We start from the raw sequence: 24,778 nt of genomic DNA, 5'->3' as shown, positions 1-24,778 counted from the left end.
CATTTGCCCATCTATATTTTCATTTTACTTAAATTTTTGTATTTTCAGATATAATTACATACTTATATTGTTGTTATTTACCTTCATTGTTGGAAAAAGTTGGAAAGTCTTACATCAAGGAAATCATAGAGACTGTCTAAAGTGCAGTTTGATAAACCTCATCTTTATCATTGTATATATACCAATCAAAACTGTATTTTTATATATGTAAAATATCTTTTTAGTTTAATAAATTTTTCATTTCGATTGTGCATTTCGTCTGAAATTTAAAAGAACAGGGTGAGTTTACAGCAATTTTATGTCCCCACAGCCAAAAACAGAAATCAATGTAAAACTTTTAAATATATTATTTTCACTTTACCAAGTGCCTAGTAGGTAATGTACACATTAATGACTTTCAAACTTTAGCAGTAACATATACATTTTTTCATTTTGAGCAGTCCGAAATTTATAAGAATGAGAACAAGTTTGCTGTAAATAAATGCAGAATAATTTTATTTCGTACTTATCAAATCATTTGTTTGATAACCATTAATATAAATACAAAAATTTAAGAGACTCCTGTGTCTGCGATGACGTCGCCATACCGTAAAATCGAAACAGATTTGAAAAGTATATCTAAAATATATTGAAATTGAAAATATCTTGGATATAGTAATTCTAATTCTATTAAAAAATAAATAACGTGCGGTCAATGTGGACGAGTGCTCGTTTGGGAATCCGAGAAGTGTCTGACTCTCTTTTCGCGTCGAAAATTGTTGATGGTCTTGTTCGGACAACGAAGCAGGTCCTGAATCGTCTGAACAATCAAATCTATAGCAACTGAAAAAACAATTAGAAAATGAGTAAAGGCAATTCTTGTGCATGTCATGAGAAATGCTAAAACAATAAGCAAATCATTAATACTTACTATTAAGTTACAGAAACTATTCTTGTCAATGACGTTAACTGAATTTATTAAGAAAATTTATTGTACATACGTTACTAATAAAAATTCAATGATCCTTATTTTAAAATACCCTTAAACTTCATTTTGTAATTAATGAATATGCAACACGGATGTATGTTAAAATAAAAACTATTTTTTATATTTGATGGCAATTGATTTTAATTAGCATATCACAAAAAGTACATGATTTCAACTGATTTTCCACAAATAAATCTATATTTATACATAAAGAATTATGTATAAGTATAAGGATTTTAATATAAGGCACTTGCATACCAATATCTAAACCACATTTCATTGCATTTGTGTAAAGAATCATTGAATTTCTGAAGTAACTAAGCCAATCTGGCTAAGTGGGTTTAAAATAAAAAATGTGCATCACAGACTGTCTTGCCCGACGACCTGGAATTTCTGCCAGTTTTTTTTAACATTAACATTACAAAATTTGCACATATAAAAAACACTAAAAACCAACGAGTTATACAATAGTAAATTATATATCACAGAAAGAAAGATAATGGGATTGTCTTTCTAAAAATAAACAAACAAAAACAATATTTACTTGCTCTGACAGGCTAACACCCAAAGAATTACTAGCAGGTGAAAAACACATTGAAAGCAAACGTCAAGTGCACTTAGTATAAAAAATAGGAGAAAAACATTCTGGGACATGCAGGACTGGATGGAGCACTAGCGAGACGGCGTGTTAACAAGCGCATCCGAGTTACACTGGTGACAACATGGCAGTCCGTTGTGGGATTGACGTAACAGTTCCTGGATGTTCTTCGCTATAAGGTCGATAGCAACTGCAACAGAGTTTCAAAGAAGGGACATGAGGAATTTTTTTAGCAGCTGTTAACTATTAATCTATTATAAGCAATATAAATATGAAATGCAAAAACAAATAATGGCAGGAATTCCAGGTAAGCAGAAACTCACATTACGAGACAACTAAAATGACAAAACAAGTTAGAAGAGAAATGTTTATAAAATGAGATTGTACCTTCATTATCCGCACCTCGTGGAATGATAACATCGGCATATTTCTTAGACTGAAAATATCATGTTAAAGTAAACTTGACAGAAAAACTGAATTTGCTTAATTGAAGTCGAGAAACCGTAAAAATGCAACATGCCATTTACTTACTGGCAAGCAAAATTCTTCAAAAGCTGGCTTGACAAACTTAGTATATTGATTTAGAATCTGTTCCAGTTCCCTCCCCCTCTCTCTTGTATCTCTTAAGACTATAAGAAAATTATAAAATTAAACTGAAATAGCCAAAGATTTACAAGCTGAATTATTTTTGGACTAAAATTAAGCTAAATTGTAGAATTTGACCTAAAAGAAGGTGGTTGTCATCTTATCTTAGGATTAAGAAAGGCAGACACAAGTTAACTATATTAAATGATATAATTGCATGGATTAACTGCTGCAGTGCCAAAATGCAGCAATTAACCTGTTTGTTAACCAATTTTCATTATTAGTCTTGGTACAGAATGAAGGCTTACTTGTTAGTCTAAAAGTAAACAATTAAGTTCTGTGATTTGACAAATTAATAATTAGCTCAATTCTAGCTCAAAAAATCCAGTTATTACATTTAAGATATTAGAAAATCGGGATATTATCGTTCATAATTAAAGCAAAATTCTGTAATTACCTCTTCTGGAAAGCCTAGTATCTGGATCAGTATCAACAAAAAGTTTCATATGGAAAAGGTCTCTAATCTTCTGGAAATAAAATATAAGGATTCCTTCGAACAGCACAACATCTGCCGGATAGATCGTGATGAATTCGTCTTTCTTCCTAGTACCATTGAAAAAAAATCTAATGAAGGACAACGTAGTAATTATTGAATACTCTGAAATTAAGAAATAAACATTTGCTAGCTTAAGAAATTAAACCATTTTGTTTTTAAATTGTTAATTTTAATATATCGTACATATTAAGATTGATTAAAATACTGGCAATGTTTTAACTTGCCTCGAATTGGAGATAAAGTCATAAACTGGCACTTGAACAATCTTTTCATTTAAAATGTCCTTCAGCGTCTTGTAGATCAGATCATTGTCAAATGCATCTAAATTACAAATAGTTTATTTAATATTACAGTTATTGTTAAACATATACTTTCATTTTAACAATTATTTTTAAGTGGATGGTTACCGGGATGATCAAAGTTGTACATCCCTTTAAACGCCAAAGCTTTGTCTTCGTCCGTTAATTCGTTATAAAAGCTGTCCTGACTTATACACACCACTCTTCGATGGTGTTGATCTATAGAATCTTGCCCGAGTTTCTCCACAATCTTCTGACATACGGTCGACTGTATAAAAATATAATTTTTTAAAATTTCTTCCAGTCACAATAACAGTAAAATGTTTAATCTCTCAATTTAGTTTCATTTTATCACAATCAAGCATAAAATTTAAAAGTACTTTACAATTTAGTTAAATAGCTAAATATACTCAAGTCTGTATTACGTACAATTGTTTAACTTTTATTACTCAAATGACTCAATACAAATGTGATTACATAAAATTCTTCATTGAAAAGATTGCATAACAGATGTGTCCTTGAATGAATGTTTACTACAAATGTCAAAATATATACAGGAGAAGAATTATCATTAATGATTGATAGAGATTATTAATTTCATTTATCAAAGTTTTAGGAAAATTTAAGTAAATAATTCCAAGGAGGGAAAAAAATTTTTTTCACAAGAAATAAAATTAAACACAGAAGTAATATTCTAATGAAAATGTTAAATTATTTTGACTTTACATTTACATATAATAAGTCCTTCAACACTGTTAAGGTTACCAACACCTTATAAAACATTTTCTGCTTTCTCTGAGCATCTTCAGTTAAGATTTGTGAATTTCACAAGGATTTACAAATAAAATTCTAAAATGTTTTTCTTCCTATAAAGAATAATTCATAATAAAAATAAACTCTTTCGAAATATTAATTTTTTTTTTATAACAATAGTAAATTCATTTTCTTAAAAATAAAAAAAAAAATAAAAAAATTTCTCCCACATCTTGTATCCATTTTCATTTTTTAAGTACTTGCCAATCTTACATTTTAGATGAGGTTCACTTGATAGTTAAGAAAGGCTGATTTTGATACGCAGAAGCTGAGAAATAAAAATAATCTGTAGTAAAACTGTCAACATTTTTTAACTATTCACTCTTCGTTCTCATCAAAGCAATAAGTTTAATAATGTTTGGCTAACTACAGAATAATACATTGTACTACATAATTTTTTAAATAATACTTATTTATTGAAAAAATTAATTTCCTATAGTGTAGATTTAAAAGAAGGTGTGGGATGAGAATAAATACAAAAAACAACAAAAATCATAAGAGGTTAAAAAAGATGAACAAGGAGGTAGGAAGCATAATTACCTCAGAAGGAAGGAGTAAAAGAGATGTTACAGCAAGAACAGCCCAAGCAAAACAGGCATTCTATAGGAAACAACAGATGTTAACATCAAAAAATATATCAATCAATGTTAGAAAGTGATTCATTAAGAGTTTCGTCTGGAGCATAGCATTGTAAAGTTCAGAGAACATGGACACTCTGAACAGCGGAGAAAAGAAAACTGCATCTATACGTGGTTTATAGAACGAGACTTTCACAGTTGTATACAACCTTTTTTCCACTAGTTAATTTCTATTTTGTTCTCTGAATTTTTATAAGTGATTTTCTGAACTTTTTACTTAAAAAACTGATAATATTAAGGGGCCTAAAAAGAGTGGAGTGTCAAGAACTGTGTTCATTATAGAAACTAAGAAAGATAATAGCCAAGGTATAGAGTAGGCAGATGTCTGATATTGTAAGCAAATAACCAGAGACGGATTTAAGACGGGATGCAGCTGTTCCTGCACCTAGTGTTAACCATTATTTTCACCAAATTTTTTTGGATTACCATCTTGTCCAGTACATCAATCTGGTTCATTCAATATGCTTTTTGTCTCAATATCTTAATTATGGGAGGAGTAAATTAATTTCAAAGTCCTTGGTTTTATATCATTTCTAGCTAGTGGGGAGGTTAAGTAGCATAATCAAACATCCAACATCCTCTAAATGATATGTCATGATTAGTATAATATATTAATGATTGTATGTGATAATTTACACACGGTATTAAATCTCTCCATATTTTTAATGATAATTTAATCAATGAAATATTTTTTATATATATAATAAAACTGATAACATATTAAGTTAAGTTTGTGACAGTGGCTACTTAATAACATTAAGCAAAATTTTTTCTAGTTTATCATTAATAAAATTTAATAGCCTAATTCTCTTTAAATTTATTGCATAAACCAATACTTTGGCAGTAGTTATTAACTTATGCTTATTCAAACCAAGTATAACTCATAATAATCAAACTTCCAGACCTTAGTATAATTTTAGTATTATACTCACGCCAAGTAATAGTAGTAGTAAAATAAATTTTTACTGTGTACGGCATTATTAATAGTTTTTAAAAAGAAAACTATTAATAACACCGTACACAGTAAAAATTTATTTTACTACAAATTGTCAGAATTACTCTATTACAAATAAGAGAATTACAATAATATAGTTTTAAAAAGCGACAAGTATTCTAAATATTAATTAATCCAATCTCAAATATGTTATACTAGTTAATTGAAGAATGCTAAGGTATGCTATAAATGAAGTGATATATTTTGGGTAAACAAGTGAAGGAGACCAAATATTCTATTCTTTCTGATATCTATAAGATTGAATAGCTAACAGAAGAGATGTACTTAAAACTAAATTCTGGAACTATAATCTTAAAAATTATTTGTTGATAAGTTTAAAATAGTTATACAGTAAAATCTGCTTATTATAATCAAAATTGCTATTGTTTAATGTCATATATTTTGGCACAAGCTAATTCTGATTGATTAAATACACTTTACAAATATCACTTATAGTAATTATCATTATCATTAAAAATGTCTATTTGAAGATAAAGTTGTCTTTTTTGCAGTGTCAGTCTCAACATATGACTGGTGTGATAAGCCCGCAAGTATGTGTGTCTATTTGATCTAGACTAAATGTAAAAAAATATGACTGATAATATGAATCATCAGTTGTTATTAGTCACAATACTTTAAACATTACTGTAATTATTTTAATCATTATTCACTACTGTACAATAGTTTAAACTAACATTTCTTACTTCACTTATAAGCTAACTGTTGTTAAAGACAGTTTTGAGAAACATAGCAGGAAAATAATAATAATAGATTAATTACTATTACCAGTAATCAAAAGAATTATAATAGATCTTCAAGTCAGCCTAATTGGTCTGACTTTAAGCTCTCTAATAAAGTCCCCCTATCAAAAGACAGTTATCATCAGTATAGACAAATTCTAAAGTTATCAGAATAAATGAATTTAATGTGTGTGAATTGTTGCATGTTTGATATTGCTGCAGTAATCCTTGTATTATCTAACAAAGCCAGCATAAAATGATTTCAGCTTAATTTTCCTGTGTGTAATCCAAGACAATTTGTTTTTTTATATCCTTCTAAAAGTATCTCCTGAAGGTATATAAAAAGTCCTGAAATGTGATTCTCAAGGAAGAGGAAGACAGGAAAAAGCTTTTCTCACCCATTCTTGATATATAACCAAATTCATTTTAATCTTTTTCTCAATTGTTCACAAACCCTTTTTTTGTTTGGAACCAAATAAAATGGTTGTTTTAAAGGAAGATAATATTGACTCCAGTAACCAACACCTTATTAGTTGCTGAGGGAGTTTATTAAAAACGAATGTTTTCGATCTACTCAATAGATCATCATCAGGTTAGAACATCCAAAAAAAATGGAATACAGCATAAAATGGAACATCACATTCAAAATTCAAAAACCAATAACATATCAACTAAAAAGAATAAAAACTATACATGATACATAAATGTAAAAATAATAATATACTATTATAGCTAAACATTAATACAATCCATCATAACAAATAGAAGTTACTAAGTTTCCTTTAAAGCGATTATGGATCGTATTTCAGTTCATGAGCTACTCATAAGTTTTTTTAATGGCAAACTTCCAAGCTAAGGGAAGACCCTCCACATCTCTGGCATTAATGCATCTTTCAACCAAGTTTGCTCCTGTATATTTCCATTTTTTTTGGCAGTTTTCGCTAAAGTTGGAGAGAGTACTTGTCTGACGACTTCTGCTTCCTCCCAGCCAACCACAGATCCTTGGGCTTGAGCCATCTAGGCCAATATCATTGTGTTAGATCCTTTTCTATCATCATACTTATGTTCTCTGATCCTTATCATTGTAACTCCTATGTAATCCTTTTTTATCCCTAACTGTTGGTTCTTGTAGGAAATCCTATAAACTCATGCTTTATCATCTTTTTTAATATCCCTTTTATCATTTCTTAGAATCTTGTACAGATTTGGAGCTCTTTTCAATACCAATGTAGAATTTTTAAAGCAATATCCTTCATGATGCCTTCTAAATATTTGCTGAATGTAAACCTCGTGTACTTAGTAGGACCCTGCCTGGAGACTTTTTTATCGCTCACCTCAAATTTTCTAACAATACCAGCAATAAAGCCTCTCTTATAACCTAAGGTTTCTGCTATCTGCATAATCCTTTCGATCTCTTTAATTCTTGTCAATGATGTTATTGCAATATAGAAACGCCCTTCTAATCAAGGCACGAAAGACTGCTAGTTTATAACAATATGGGTCATAGGACCTTGCCAGGACATAGAGTGGGCTATGCATAGGTTTTGTGAACACACTAGTGGATACATGTCCTTTCCTAACGAGGATGTTAATATCTAAGAAATGTATCATTATGGAACTTTTCTGCTCTAGCTTCAGGTTGAGGCCATCTTTGTTCTCGGTTCTTTCTATAAAATTACTAATTTCTTGATTGCTTCTCCATGTTATAAAGATATCATCTACATATCTCTTGTAGTAAACAATGTCATTTCTGAAGCTATGCACCACTTTTTCTTCAACTTTTCTAACCACAAGCTCACATAAAAGCCCTGAAATTGGGCTTCCCATCTGAACTCCCATTTTGTTTATAAGTTTGGCCTTCGAAAGCAAAAAAAGGATTCACAATATACAAGGTTAGCCATCTCTATAACATCGTTTCTGTGATGCACCAATGTTGGATTTACTCTAAACAAGAACTCCAATAATGTTTCCAAACAAGATTCAATTTTAATGGAGGGGTACAAGCTCTTGTAATATAATATTGTTCCCACTTCCTCATCCATCAAAGTAATGTCTTGCAGCTCTGGAAAGTAGTATATTGGTTGCAAAGGATCCTGCAATGGTGGTTAAACCATTGCAGGATCCTTTGCAACCAATATACTACTTTCCAGTAGGGAGGAGATTACAATCTTTTTTCTAAGAAAAATATGGATGCTTTATGTTTTTCCACTATTGGCCTTATTTCCTTGCACTCTTTATGCATTTTAGTGAAGGCAAATAGTCTAGGGATCCCAGGCCTGGGGTTATGGCATTTCTGGATAAAAGGTAAAACCTTTGCAAGCTTGGATCCCTCCAGTTTCTCGACTCTTCTATCAATTTGTCATTTGTTTACTTTTATCCACTCTTGCTGCAATAAAATTGTTTGCTTTTAGCCAACACAGTATATAGGATGTCATTGTTCATACTTCCTCCTTTTTTCCACTTCTCTTGATTTTTTAAAACAGTTTAATGTTTAGCTATAGTAGTATATTATTATTTTTACATTTATGTATCATGTATAGTTTTTATTCGTTTTAGTTGATATGTTATCAGTTTTGAACGTGATGTTACATTTTATGTTGTATTCCATTTTTTGAATGTTCTAACCTGATGATGATCTATTGAGTAGATTAAAAACGTTCATTTTTAATAATCTCCCTCAGCAACTAATAAGGTGTTAGTTACTGGATTTGTTTTTCGCTGAGTATGTATGCTTGTGTTCAATGATAATATTGACTTGTTCTTACCACTTGCCCATCTCCACTAAGGACTTCCTGGATATATAAAGCTGGATTATATAAATGTTATTTCCATGCATTTATTATTTCTAGTATATATTTTGAATTATCAGTATATATTTTATTTTATAATATTCACTAAGAAGGCATTTTATGTCCATGTTTATGCAAATAACATTAAATCTTACATTTTTAATTGGAATCATATTTTAACATTATATTATTAGGAGAAAAATTATCTAATTGTCACATAAAAATAAAGATATACATTGGAAAAAGAACAAAATATAAAAGTATTAATAAAATATGGAACATAACACTAATTTGGATTATTTTATATAAAAATGAGTAATTTCAAATTTCTATAAAATTTTTCTAACATTTCTCAGATATAAAATGAAAAACTAAACTATTGTACATGTTTAAATACTTTTGTTAATAATTTCAACATGGATTATCAAAAAATTCAAGATTTCAGAAGAGATAAAATTCAGTTTACACTGAAATTACAACATTTAATGCACATTAAAAAAAACTCCCCAACAGTTTGGGAAAATGCCAACAACAGATCATCACCATAAGCTGAAAGTATAAATACTTGTACACACAAATAAATAAAATTTACAAAAAATAAATAAATAAAGCTACAGAAAATGATTCTCCCAAGTAATTGCTTAAAATGTAGAACTATTAAAAATAAATCATTTTATACTAAAGAATGTCTAATGTTAATCACCTTCCACTGACAGTAGATATCAGTCTGCTATCAATTTACTCATTTGTTTTAATATTTTCTGATAGCTGTTTGGTTATCCAGGATGACACACAAACTATTACATCATACTGTAACTGAAACAATAAACATTTATTACACATTTTTGAACTGAAATTACAGTACTAGTCTGTTGATATTTTTAATAAACAACTGTTGAAAATAATAATCAACTTATTTCAGGTGTATGTTAATATTCTTGTATGCAGTAATTTACACAACTAGTATCCTTATATTTAAATGTATAGGATAGAACATCTGGTTAGATAATTGCAACATAAGTCATAAATTTAACATCTAAATATAAATTATAATGTGTACATTATCTATCTATCTAAAATAAGCAACTAAGATATATAATTAGCAACATTTGTATAGGCAGACAATATTAAATATTCTAACTCTTATAAATATTAACTGTATTTTTATTTTAAACTACAAATAAAAACTATAAAACTGTAATCATTAATTTAATAAGAAAGAAATTACAAAAATGACATCCTAAAGCAAGAGAAAACTGACTTATTTTAAATAAAAAGTCAAAAGTATACCTCTTGAAGGGCAATTCAAGATGAACTTCACATCCTTGAAAGTGGGTAGAATTGTAATTAGAAGACTTACAGAATTGGTTGTGATATTAATTTATAGCATAACACATCAAATTTATCTCACCTAATGCAGAAATGTTGCAAAAGATTGAGGAAGATAAGATATTTCTGCACAATGTTATCTTCAGTGTTGAGTTAACTTTTCATTTCTATGGTAAAGAAAACTCTCAACTGCAGGATGAAAATCCACAAGCAACTGTGGAACATGTTTTTGACAGTCCAAAAGCAGATGTGTTTCATGCTCTTTATCATGCCATATCACCAATGGTGCTCACATTGGTGATATGGCCAAAATGACCATGAAGTAAAATTTTGTATTTTACTATAAATCAATATAATGTCTTAACTGATTCTATACATCTTGTTAAAATTATATGCGCTTTTAAAGTTGCAAAGTCCTTTTTTTTAATATATATATAGAAATGTTTAACCAAAAAATATTCTAAAATTAAACTCTTCCTCATTAAAAGATTTGGTAAACAAACCAAATAAACATAAACAACATTCAATAATATCTTAAAAAATTTATTTTGTATTAAAACTGCTGAATATGTACTTTCAATAAGCCAGATTCCATTTAATCTGAACCAATTTTAGGCCACAGGCAAGAACAAAGAAATTCATGATTTTAAAAAAATGATTAATTTATAAAATTTGCATAAATTCCCCTTTTTAACATAAATATACCAAAAACAGTATAAAAATATATATTTATCTTTGGTTTCTTTCTTTTTTCTTTATTTAGAATCCCATTAAACTATTCTACTCAAAATTACTTGTAGCAATAAGGCCAAACTCAAAACATTAATTTCAAATAATAAACATAAATTAAATGAAAAAGAATAGATGATAAAGATGAGAAAACTATGGATCTGTTAAGTGTCATTACGTAAAAATAAAAATTTAAGTTCTAAGTCTTAACTTTTATGGACTAACTTTATATTTGATACAAATACATATGAAGTATGCAATGCCATTTTTCTCTAAATTTTATTAAAGAACTGAATTCTAAATGCAATGTTTTCTGCTAAAAAAATATTGTAACGATAGTGGTGCTGCAAGTGATTGTATTTTGAAGTTAAATTTATAAGAAGTCATAACATTTAAAGCACCAAGTGCAAGTAATGTGACTTTTGCTGCTTAAAACATTACAGCTTATATTTACATCATTTTGATATTATAGCAAATTTGTAACCTAGTGTTGAAAATTGTAAAATTGAAATGACTTCATTCACTAGAAAAGTGTTTTTTACCTCTCCTGAAAAGTTTGTTTTTGGCATTTACAACATTATGGCATTGCATGCTTCATAGATAGATATCAGCAAAAGCAAAAAGAAATTAAACAGAAATAAAATTCTTATAAAATTATCAATCATTGTGGTAAACTAAAATTCAAATGTTTTTTGAGTCAAATGTTTCAATTTAAGATGACAAAAGACGGAGTTATTATTTCAAATATTGAATATTTTATAAAGTTCAACCTAACTGCAATTAAATCAACTATATATCATTGTGTGTCAATTTTCCAATTATGTTGTCAATAAAAGCAAAACTCATTGTATCATTGTATAGAATACGTGCCACAAAACTCATCAGATAGCTTACAGATTGCATTATTATTTGTGATACTTATAGGATTTATCCATAATTCTGTAATAGTCTGTAGTGGTCAAACATTTATAATGGCTGTGAATTTTATTTCTCACATTCTGATTGCATTTGTCAAAAACAAATTTGTAGGAAAATTGCATTTGATATTAGAAAATCAGTAATAGAAATTGGAAATCACTGGACATTGGGTGATACTTTGAGATATTAGTAGTATAAAAAGCATCTCAACAATACATAGCATTATAAAAAGATAAAGATAAACATAGAATTGCAAATAAATTATATGCCCTGCCTGTTAACAGAATAAAATAATAATAATAATAATAATAGAGAGGAGGAGGAAGGGCTGTCTGCTTTTGCAAACTTAGCCCACTACGAAGAGAAAGGAGTGAAGAAAGGGTTGAAGGAAAGGTTCTGAAGGGAGAAATATAAAGGAAAAGGGGAAAAGTAACGCTGAAAAAAGTTATTAGGACTTCAGAGCGCTGCATCGGAAATTATTAATAACCAAAATAAAATAGAACAGAATAAAATAGGTTCAGATAATCTAAAAGATAAGAAATAATCCTACGATAAAAAAGTGCACCAAAACTTGCAGTGGAGTTGGAAAATTATAGTGGAGTTCATGTTCACCTAGAAACTGTGTTCTGCAGAAAAATAGATATAAATGTAGTGGCAAGGAGATAATTTTATGCTAATGAAAGGAAAGCTTGCTATCTGTTTGCAAAAAAATATGATGGATAAAAATTCAGTACTGGAAGCCTGTAATATTTGCAAACAAAAGCAAATTTAACATTTTTGGTGCCAATGGTCAAATCATGATGTGGAGAAGACAAAACTGAACTGAATAAGGAAAATCTTGTGCCAACAGTAAAACATGGAGAAGTGTTATGGTTTGAATCTGTATGGAAGCATCTGTAGTTGGAAGACTTGTGTTTATTGATGGTAATATGAATTGAGAAGGATATTTAAATATTTTGGAAGAAAATCTGAAGACTTCTCAAGAAAAACTAGGTATATTGAATATCTTTAATTTTTATCAGGATAATGATCTGAAACACAAGTTTATGAAGTTTGATAGAGGTTGCTGTACAATTATCCAAAAAGAACTGAGATACCAGCAGTCTCCTAACCTAAATGTAATCAAACATTTATGAAATGAATTAAATAAAATGGTTCAGAAACATATTAGTAACAGAAATGAACTGAGAAGAACTCTTGAATATGAAAGGTCAAAAACTGAGGTGAATATCACAAACACTAGTAAAAATCAATCTCAAACAGAATGAAAGCTGCATTGGAAAGAAAAGGCAACACAAGTTATACATAGTAGTAAATATTTCAATAACTAATTTTTACTTTGTAATAAAAATTGTGTCACTAAATATTGGATGTATTTTTGTAGAGTAAACACTCTACAAAAATAGTTAAGAACTTAAAAATAAAATATGCAAATAAATTTTTTTAATTTCAAAAAGATTACAGTTAATATAAATATTAGAAAATAGTATATCATGTTTTTCATAGTTTGAACTTAATTACTTTTCTACAATTTCATACTCCAAAAGTGATATTTCAATTGAAAAAAAAAATTTACAAATTAAATGAGAAACAATCAAACGTTTAATTTTTCTTTATATGTATGATTTAATCTGAATTATTTTAGATACAGATTGCATACTATATAAATCTATATATATTATGCAATCTGTATAAATGAGAGTTCAATGTTCAGTTCCTTAATATCACTTCTTTAAATATTTAATGCATTAACAAATTTTATATCAGTAGTATTTTTGCTGAAATAATCTGACCACTTAATTTGTTGAGTGAAAAATTAGCACACTGTTAGCTACATAAACAGTCTCAGTTATTCCTATTATAGATGAGCCTGAAGTATTGCACATTTAGCTAGTATGGATGAGATATGAGGATTGACCCTTGCTTAAAACCATCCATGAAAAATCACAAAATTCTGGATCAGATTTTGACATGAATCTCAGGATAGGCTGGTAGCTTAATGTGTGATCCAGCTGATCCATACACAATTTTAGTAAATTATTGAAACAGCATTTTAAAATTGTATTAAATGGAAGATAGAAAAAGATCAGTATGTAAAGAAATGTTAATATTTTATGAACTATGATATCATCATATATATTTTTAACTAAAAAGTGATCTTTAACTACAATAAAAACATTTACTTTTGTTGATAACAGCTTAATTATTAGCTAAATATTTTTATATTATCTTTGTACAAATTATTGCTATTAAAAAGTATATTTATCTTTGATGCTTTTTCCAATAAGGAATGAAATATCAGTTTTAAAATTTTATATAACAGATACAGTGAAAGAATGGCAATCCCATGAATTAAATAAATTAAAGATTCTTTAAAAGGTCACGAATCTAAAGAAGATAAATTCTGGTTTAAAATTAAGACAAATTCTTCATTCTGGCTAAAAAATATTGTCTTAAAATCTAATTCTGTAAAAGTAAATATTTCCACAAATACTTTAACTGAAGAATGACTTTGCATTCTTCTTCAGTTAAAAAAAAATTATCTTTATAGGTAAGCTATATTATGAGATTTAATAATTTAGTAAATTTACAATTTTCCAAAAAAGGGACTCCATCTCTATTTTTCTAATTTGGATAAGCACATTATTAATTATACTATCCAAATTTTATCAAATTTAATTGCATTTGGCATGATCATTGTTTATGTTTGGCATATTTTTCTTCTTTCTGATTATGCATATTTTTTAAATTTCATAATAATCTTCAGTTTCTGATAAATTTCCAAAAAATTCCATCAAGTCTTTCCCTATAGAAAAAGAATCACACTTTCTTAAAGAAGGTTTGTTTATATATTTTCTTCACTTACAGATTTCAAAATTTTCTCTTCCATATATATATTTTTTTTTCCTGAATTATAATGATAGCATCATGTTTCATCATTGGTCACTACACTTAAAAAAAAATTTTCTTATTCATTTTAATTTGAAAGAAATTGGACTAAAGCCAAAGAAATGATTTTTCTGGACATTTGTCAAAAAGAACGATAAGCCAATATATTGAAAAACTTCAAAGCTCAAATCAGTTTTCATTATGAATATACATTTCCAGCAATAAATTGATGATTTTGATACAATATGATTGATACAGTTGAATAGAAATTCAGCCGTAATGTGATATTGTACTCTTATTTCTACTTTCAGAAGTAAAGATATGCCAGTAGTCACTGTAGTAACCAGTAAACCTTGACATTCACGATCATTGAATGTTTACTTAGCCATCAAATTTATGTAACAGCAAATATTTTTTGTAAGTCTTCAAACATCACTTTCATTATTAAATATTTCTGATGTTTATATAACTTGTTTTTGAAAAAAAATAATACAGTAGTAGCATTAATTCATTCATGTATAATTAGCTAATGGAACTAGTTTAAATAGTTAATAAAACACATCATGGTCTTTAATAATTATGAATTGATATTAAAATTATAAAATAAAGACAAAACAATTCAATGCTAAATTTTTGAAGTTACTTTAATTAATATTGTTTTAAAATTATTTTTGTATACAGTAGAACCACTCTAGTCCGCCCTCGGCTAGTCCGTCACTCAGGTTAATCCGACCGTGGTCGGAGTCGAAAAACTTGTCCCGACTCGTCGGTGACTCACCATCTGTGGCGTTTTTCTGTGTTCGTTACAGTATATGTTTTACATTGTGTGTACATGTACAGTTGTGTGTGTGTTTTCAACATGTCAGGAGTGAAACGTAAACACGTTACTCTTTCATTAAATGAAAAATTAGCAGTGCTACAAAGACTGGACAAAGGGGAAGATTGTTTATTTTACTTTTTTCTGATAATCCGACCATACCCCCAGTCCCAAAGGTGATGAATTAGAGGGGTTCTAGTGTATTTTCATTTGATTATACTTTAAAAAAATTAACTTTTAAACTGTACATAGACAAATTAATAAAAAGTTTACACAGAAGAATCATGTGGAGACACTGCAGATTTATTTCATCTTATCAAAGGGCTTGACATTTTATTTTACTAATTTTCAATCTACAGGGTGGGTGGAAAATAACTAGGCATTGAGAAATTTGCTATAATTTCTATATTTCTAATGAAAAAAACAGTAAAAATTGTTTGACACATACCTTATTACATGGAATTATGAATGCATACCTTAAAATTCAATGTAGGCACTGACACCATCCATCAACTTCCTCAAACAACCAGAAATCATAATGTGGATGTCTGGCCATTTCTCTGTGCATCAGCAACTAAACCTGTGGTCATTACCTTTGAATGACAATTCTTGATTGTTTCCAGACAGATTGTGGAATTACATCCCTTTACCATATGCCACCATTCTACACAGCAACACTGATTTCCACACCACAGTATGCAGCAATCTACACTTTGTCCTGAACAGACAAGTGCCATTTTTTTACCTCAGCAGATTCAAAGTAAGGGACAATGCTACTTACGACTGTCAATCTGTGGGTGATATTTATCATGCTCTCCTGGACTGCCCAAAGCACAACACCGCCCACCAGCCGCTATACTGTCTCACCATTCAAAATGGCCAAAACTGGCCACCCAGCCTAGATTTCTTCTGTTCTTCTAAGGAAATTTACCATGCCTTCGAAACTTTCACCAAGAATTGTGGACTGTTCTCAGCTATAACTAATCAACTGTACAAAGCTGCAACAACAACAGTGGCAGCATCATCATCAGTTACTACTACTATATCAGCAACAACAGCAACAGCATTAGTAACATCAATAATGACAACAAATACAATGGCTGCGGCAACATCAGCTCATTGATTGCATCAGCATGATGGTTATTGGTGGCTCACTGGCCTTTTGTCATCCCGCTTTTATAAGATGTTATACCTTCATTCAGTCTCCAATGTACTCAACTATATAAATTTACACGTTCATCATTGCCAGAAAGGCACTTTGTATATTTGTTTGATTTATACTGTAACCTTGTATAGTATCTTGTACTCTATCAACTACTGAAGCAATTGACATAAGCTCTCATATCTTCTTTCACACTTTCCTATTTTCCTTCATTTCACACTTGGTCTCTCATTTGTTTTCTCTTCCTTCCATTTCTTATAAGGGCTAAGTCTGCCGCTAAATGACAGACAGCTCTTGTACTCTAAGTAAAGTGTGCAAGTGGCATCTCTCAGTCTCTGTATACAAACTTTATTATAAAAATTATAACAAATTTCTAAGTGCTTAGTTACTTTCCACCTATACTTTACTTATCCATATGCATATGCATATAGGTTACTGCATATCCATATGGTCATCTACTTGTCAAACACAATTCATAAATACATTTCTTCAGTATACTAACTGAAGAAATGTATAAAACTCATTTTTCAACAAATGAAACAACTTACAATATACAACATCTGAAATAATTATACATAGACTTGGTTTACCCAATTTTCATAAAATACTCCTCCTTTCTGATTTCATCCCCCATCCCCAAACTGTTTGATCAATCCAAACAAAGTTTGCATAGTTAGTCTCTAAAACGCTCCAAAAAATATATGCTACTTTAAAACTCAGACCTTCACTCCTTCTGAATAGTCTGATCAGATTCGGTATTATAAACATTAAAACAGCTTAATTTTTTCCACCTTTCTTATTCTCAGAATACCAACAGTTTATACTCTTAACCACAATACAGATTAAACCTTTCATAGTGTGCCCTCTAAGATTGTTGCCTCTGCTCATCCTTACTTTACTTACTTAAATAATTTTAAAGCAAGTTGCAAAAGAATTACATATAATTGATAATCCATTTTAAATACAATTTTAAAACATTACTAGACTTTATTGTTCGGCTTACTTTTGCAATATTTCTTTATGTCATTTTTACATATGTGATTTTTTTAATAGTAACGCTAAAAGCTAAAAATAAAAATTATTATTATTGTAACTTTTATCTTTATTGCACTTTTATATCAGGTTTGCTATTTATTGTTCTTTTTGGGGTAAATTGATGTATGTAGTTACCAATGAAAAAAAATCTTTAAAATATATCCTATCTAACCATAAAAAATGATGGATTTTTTAAAGATCAGTCAACATTTTCTTAAAAATGTTTAGAAATTTTTATTTTATGATTCACATAAGGAAAATAATATCTATTACAATAATCAAAATTAACATCTGGTACTGCATGGTCCAATTGATTACAAAAATTCAAAAACATATTACACACAACTAAAAAATAATAGACTAATGCTTCCTCAGCTATTAATATACTCTACTAATTCTGCTAATATAGTAATTCTACTAATCTATTAATAGATTAATTCATGAAAGATTTATTTTGGTATGTCATCAAATTATAATTTCTGTGTTATTTATAAATGACAAAAATATATTTATGTTAAAATTTTTATACATATAGTAGTTTGCATTTACAGTTCTTTGCTTTTTGGAGATCCAGAGAAAAAGTTTACACTTGGAATATTGTCTGAATTTAAACAAATCAAAAAGTAAAATTATTTTATACATTTAAAAAAAACTGGAGAAATAAACATTTATTTAACAATATTTTGATAAGGAGAAACTTCACTCTATTCCATAAATTTTAATTATTTAAAATTTGAATTAGTTTCACATTTATAAATTAAAAGCAATCCCTTTTTAATGAAAAAATTTTAAAAAGCATATAATTGATAATTGTTAAAACAAAAATTTTCTAATGCTGTTAGAAGCATTCCATAAGTTTCTACAGCACCTTTATCCAGTAAAATTTGATGCACACATGCTATTCTTTCACATCCTCTGGTTTTACATATTGCATAGACCATCCAATACAAGTTCACAAAAAAGTTAACTTTATGCTTTAAGTTTTCTCATTAAAAAGGAATTGTTTTATGCCATATTCTAGTTTTGACTATTTTTAAAGACATTAGAAAGGCTTCACCATTACATTTTTATAGTAACAAAAACAACAAAATCTATTAATCATCATTGCCACTTAGGTACAAATGCAGCTCTGAAAAGGTCCCAATTGCCTCATTCAGCTCTGAATGAGGCAATTGGGAGCTTTTCACAGCTGTAAACCATGCCCATAGGAATAAAAAGGTCAAAATAAACTAATGATCTACATACATAGCCCTCTAAAATCAGCTTCTAAAACATGCAATAGACTTGATGAAGTATGCAGCATGACTCCGATTGCACCCCAGAAGTAGTCTGTGCAATTGCATGTGTGTTTCACAAGCTTTTAGCCATCTGTAATAAAGTTGAAAATAGTTTATTTTTGACAGTTTTGAGAAAAAATTTCAGATTTTTCACTTTTAAATTAAACCCCATTTTTAAGGATCTTCAAGATTCCAGGTGGGCCAATTCCAAGGACTATATCTCTCAAAGGATTGCACGTAGACTGTCGTTTCCTCTTGACTTCTTCTAACTAAGGACACAATCTACAACTCCAACAACTTCCCAACCACCTCATTCAGAGCCACACTCGTGCGTCAACTGGAGTACTGCATTTTTAATTTATAAATATCTTACTACACTTTAAACATAGAAAAGTCTCGAGGCAAACAGTATCATTCAATCAGTTAATTTTTATTGGATAATATATAATTTTGGAAGAATATTAATTAAGCCATATTTTAACCTTTACATTCAAAAGATGATGAAAAAGTAAAAGAAATAGAGAAAATTTGCCATTTAGTTTCTGAATTTCTACTATAACCATTCATCTCCTAAAAAGACTGATTATGTGCCAGCCGTATAGAACTAACGATATTTAAATGAAAATAACATTTGCTGAGCCAAGTCTATTTTGGAACGTTACACATTAAATCCTGATAAGGCAACAATTCTTCGAAACAAAGAGTTGAATGGCTGAATGAGAGAATAATCTATTGATTTTAACGTGCTATTAACTTAAACACGAGAAGACGGACGGCAAAGCGTGTATAGGTTTATAACATCTTAATATAAATCACGGCATGTTTACTTAAATTATTACATAAATAAATCGTCGCATTAATTAATATACCTTTCCAGAAGCCGTCCCTCCGGCAACTCCTATAAGAAACGGTGTTTTGTCATCGAAACCGTTCATATTTTCGTACACTTTCGGCCCATTGCGACTCTTCACTTCTTCCATCTTGCATAATCGCCGAAAATCTAACTTAACGTGGTCATCAGTCTCGACTCCGCATACTATCCATCGATCGATGCGCCATTATTACAACTAATTCTAATTAAATAAAATTATACAAAAATATTTAATTTTATTGGTTATTATTTACTTTTTATTTATTTAACGTAATAATATTAACGTTGATATTAATAACATTTCAGAAGAACTATTTAATTGAAAAATATATAATTTTTTGGGGAATTTAACGTTTTGAAAGCGACATCTAACGTCATTCAATATATTTAAACTCGAACACGAGGTGTTATTATAGCATATTTTATTTATAGTAAATAAAATCGTAAATAAATAATAATAAATTTTAATCGTTTTATTATAAATTTAAATTTTTGAATAAATGTTTAATAGAAGAAATATAATTTTTGAAAGTTTAATTAAAATTTAGGAGCGACGTCTAGCGTGATGTTGAAAATTTAAAGTCCATCATTTGAATCTTTAGTGTATGTGTTTTACACGATTTAGATAAGTATGAGAGAGAAATTAAGAATAATTGTAGAGTAGGTATGTTTCTGCACGGTTAAATTTATACATTTAATTATTTACGATATTATATATTGTCGGTAGCATTGAAATTATCCAAGCATTGAAAGAATTTATAGCATTTTAAATGATTTGTCATTATTAAATGTATTTTTGGATCAGGTTATGAAGATAAGGAAAGATTCAGAATGAGTATCAGATTAGATGTGTTCAAGATAATTAGAAGAAATGAAACTAAAGAAGAGAATATTTGCTGGTTTAGTGATGTGTATGACTGTAGTTGTGCTTCTTGGTCTTTACATACACTTTTTCCAACCTGAAGTTCAAGTAAGTGAGAGTTCAGAGATTTCACTTGGTCGATTTCTTGTCTCACCAATATTGATGCTCACTGTGCTTATTTTTGGGGAGATGGGGTAGTACTCTCTGTGTTGAAACTGTTTGCCACTGGCTTTTTTAAACTGCTCTACGGGGAAAAAATCTCAGGATTCTCCAGAAACAATCTCTGTTGAAGTAAAAATGTGTTTGATTGAGTATTAAATCCATAGATTACTCCTCCATCCTCCCCTACTTTCACAATTATCACCCGGATTTGCATAAATGAAAGTGAACCCTCTACTGCCTCTACGGGGTTCACTTTTGTTTACACAAATGCCCTTTTTGAGGAAAAATGATCTATTATAAATGATAAAACTTGTACAGCATAAATACTTGCACATGTAGCAAAATTACCACAGAACTATCCCATTCTGTCACCGTATCTTTCCTAAAATAGGAACAGTTAGTATTGATAGAGTGCAATCTCTCACCATGATGACTGTACCTAAATAAAAATATCATTTTAAATCATTTGCCAATGGCAAAAGGCAACAAATGATATGAGTTGATAATAGTTGGCAGGAAATGATGATAAAAACAAATGGTAAGTCATGTGTAACAGCCGACTCAGAACTGGCACGGACCGGGGGAATCCGACTGTCTAATTAAGTCGTGTAATCATTTATATAAGAGAATTGTTAAATGACAGAAATAAATTTGTTACATGGTCTGATAATGTTTTCATTTTTTTAAATTCTGAATACAAGATGCCAATTAGTATCAAGAGATTTCAATTAATTTCATTGTTAGCTCTCAAATAAAATTAGTATTATGATATAAATTGAAATAATTTCATATTATTTGGTCTTTTGAAATCATCAGTTGATAACAAGTAATATCAGCAGGACTGTAGAGAGCTTGTATGGGACCCAGAAGTAGAATGGGTTCCTTTTTTTGCCACAGTTTTTGAACAAATGAAATATTCAGAATGTTTCTTCATTAATAAAATGCAGTCTTAAAGATATATATATATATATATATATATTTTGTTAGTAAAAATAACATTAATTTTATCGGGATATATGGATAGGAACCACTAAAGGCCCTTAAGTTTTCTGTGGGCCTAGGGACAATTATCTGTTCCCCTCTTACAGCCCTGGACATCAGAACATCTTATTTAATCATTTGAAACTGCCCAAAAACCATTTGAAAACTATCAGTAGCTATTTCAAAATGATGAAATGATATTTTTTTCTAGGGGATTAAGTATTAATAAAGACTGATTGAAATTGTTTAACATATACTTGAAATTGTTATATGAAACTATAGAGATATATAATGAATAAAATATTCATTTTTAATTAATGTTGCACCTAAAAATGCTATATAGTTAGTATAATTAAAAAGCAATGCATATAGACAGTAAAATTAAGTTGACAATGAGCAGTGAGCGTCAATGACTGGTTTGATCAATTGTCTCTTTTAACCTTGACAATCCAACAGAGATGATTGATTTGATCCATTATCATTTTAATTTTTTTACCTGCATGCATTCGCCTTTGAATGTAGAATCTGGACTAATGGTTATTCCTTAAATATATATATATTTTTTATATGCATAGTAACTGTATAACTTGGTTAAAAAATAAAAGTTAATTTTTAATGAATTTTAAATCCTTAGCTGGATACTATACAAATTAAATGTCTTTTATTTCAGCAATCCAAGAATTACTTTTTAATACAATTAATGGATTTTTAAATACTGGTAATTATAATTATTCAAAAAAGTCTTAAAAAGTCATTACTGGATTAAGTTACTTAAATAATTTTTAATATTTACAGTTATTAAAGTCAAATTTTAGAATGCAAATAATACAAATTTCACAATTTGCTTCTTTTAATGATTCATTAGATTTTCATGCATTATTAATATATATCTGGAAATTATAAAGTTTTCTTTATTTTAAGTTTTGAAATATATCACTAATGATATATAAGAATACTAATTAATATTCAATGTTTTAAATGTGGTTTTTTTTCAACCCAAAAAGTAAAGAGTATGCCAACAATAACATTTTGTATATGCAAAAGAAAAGTGATTGATTATACTTTTCTAATGAAGAAAGAATGCATCTGCTTCATGTTCAATTGAAGCTAATAAAAATTAAAGTTAAATGTTTGAAAAAATAATAGGTTTTTGTTCTTGATAAATTTGAAAAAAGCCTTGAAAGATTTACAGTCACAAAAAATTAATTAGAACAATACAAATAACAATAACAACAACTCAACGCCCTAATAGTATATATCCAGGGTGGCCAAGCTCCTTGATAGTCCGAGCCATTTTTCAAAATTTGAAATTTTTCGCGAGCCGCAATTAAATACGTATTAAAAAGGTATGCAAAAAATTCCAGAATACAAATTATATCCTTAGCAAGAGTGATACAAATTGTTTCCTCCAGAGCAAAATGTCAACTGTCCATTGCAATGACAGTTTACAAATTCAAAATCGGTCTGGAGTCGGTCGATAACGGACGATTACGCCACTGTTTATGTTTGTTCGCGCAGTTTTTGATGAGTCATATCATTCTTAACTTGGACGGATATGAAATTTGTTACAACGTTGCATTTAGTCTTTCATATTTGTTGTTAGTAATTTAAAAGACATTTTGAAACACATACGGAACGATAATAATTTTTTAAAATATAATAACACAAAAATGAAAAAGGGAACTCGGGTACATCTATCGAGAGCCACAAATAATCCTTCAAAGAGCCACAGGTTGGCCACCCCTGGTATATATAGTAAATTGCCAAACGATCAATAGAACAATACTGTTCTCTTAATGCTCACAGGGCAAAAAGGTTTTAAAAAAATCTGAACAATAGCTATCCCATATATGTATAAAATAGTCATGAAATTTTTGTTGTGAATAGTCCATATTGGAAATAAAGGGTTGAAGCCTACGGGGCATGCAAGTGTGATTGGGTTGGCTGTCTATAGCAGCTAGAGAAAAAAATAGAAATGGCATCATTGGGAATCAACAAATCATCACAAAATTCTGGAACAAGTGCATGAAGTCCTTAGAATATAATATATAATAATAGAGAGAATTTATGTTTATTATTATAAATTCAAAAAATTATTAACTATAATGTAGACTAAAACTAATTAGAACAAACACTAAAATAATATAATAATATAAAACATTATTTTTTCAGAAACTTATCTATTTACTTAAATTCAAAAATTAGAAATAGAATGGTTATGATTTAGTTATGATTTGCATTCCTGTCATCCATACATAAAATGAAATCAGTTAGCCCATTGAAATATATTAAAATTTTTGACAATATACTCTGAAAATACAAGTCGGCATTGATGTACCAGCTAATGCAATGTCATAATTCTTGTTATAAATTAAATATAATATTATTTTTTACAAACACTATCATTTGAATTGAGATTTGTAATTTTATGAAGAGCTTTCTTTCATTATAATAAAAGTTTTTGAATATTTTTACATTATTTATATTTTTTCATAAATTTACTGTGTAGAAACTATTATTTTAATAATCTATCTGTAATGTCTAGGTTGTAATTGACAATAACAGCCTTAACTTAACTTGATGATGTCATTTATCTATGTACAGTCTTTGAGTTTTATGAGGTGTTTCCACAGTGCAGAAAAAGTTAAAAATAAAAATTTATTAGAAAAAATTTTTTAAAAAGTTCAGTCATCTGAAAAGTAAAATAAAATATAGATAATTCTAAATATTATTTACGATTTGATATATATATATAACTGCTCTACGG

At 28.9% G+C, this 24,778-nt stretch overlaps 3 protein-coding genes across 7 annotated transcripts in view; 2 read left to right on the top strand and 1 right to left on the bottom strand.

Moving 5' to 3' along the window:
• LOC111619129 (transcription termination factor 1-like) overlaps positions 1 to 253 on the top strand; it is a 30,987-nt gene extending 30,734 nt beyond the window's left edge. Inside the window, exon 11 of the mRNA XM_023360795.1 lies at positions 49 to 253. Within this exon, the coding sequence (XP_023216563.1) occupies positions 49 to 140 (92 nt within the window). The 3' untranslated portion in view covers positions 141 to 253. The remainder of the gene's footprint in view (positions 1 to 48) is intronic.
• Positions 254 to 466: 213 nt separating this feature from the next.
• LOC111619131 (uridine-cytidine kinase 2-B-like) lies at positions 467 to 20,193 on the bottom strand. Of its 5 annotated transcripts, none has more exons than XR_002755694.1 (8): positions 20,005 to 20,189; positions 3,114 to 3,273; positions 2,931 to 3,027; positions 2,608 to 2,774; positions 2,097 to 2,194; positions 1,953 to 2,001; positions 911 to 1,755; positions 685 to 822 (listed from the first exon to the last, which is right to left on the bottom strand). XR_002755694.1 is itself a non-coding variant. In XM_023360798.1 (7 exons), exons 1-7 carry the CDS (start codon positions 20,113 to 20,115, stop codon positions 692 to 694), a joined length of 813 nt encoding a protein of 270 aa, XP_023216566.1. In that variant the 5' UTR covers positions 20,116 to 20,189; the 3' UTR covers positions 467 to 691. The 5 variants fall into 5 exon arrangements, 3 of the variants coding, with proteins under 3 accessions (XP_023216566.1, XP_023216567.1, XP_023216568.1); XR_002755695.1 differs by having other exon boundaries at positions 687 to 822; positions 1,512 to 1,755; XM_023360798.1 differs by lacking the exon at positions 911 to 1,755 and having other exon boundaries at positions 467 to 822.
• Positions 20,194 to 20,535: 342 nt separating this feature from the next.
• LOC111619130 (glycosaminoglycan xylosylkinase-like) overlaps positions 20,536 to 24,778 on the top strand; it is a 21,222-nt gene continuing 16,979 nt past the window's right edge. Inside the window, exons 1-2 of the mRNA XM_023360797.1 lie at positions 20,536 to 20,670; positions 20,812 to 20,976. Coding sequence (XP_023216565.1) covers positions 20,878 to 20,976 — 99 coding nt within the window. The 5' untranslated portion in view covers positions 20,536 to 20,670; positions 20,812 to 20,877. The remainder of the gene's footprint in view (positions 20,671 to 20,811; positions 20,977 to 24,778) is intronic.

Source organism: Centruroides sculpturatus, unplaced genomic scaffold (genome assembly GCF_000671375.1).
Source record: "Centruroides sculpturatus isolate CEXI.00-Female unplaced genomic scaffold, Cexi_2.0 scaffold87, whole genome shotgun sequence".
NCBI lineage: Eukaryota > Metazoa > Arthropoda > Arachnida > Scorpiones > Buthidae > Centruroides > Centruroides sculpturatus.
The sequence above is the reverse complement of the archived record's forward strand: the minus strand, read 5'-3'. Positions and strand labels throughout refer to the sequence as shown.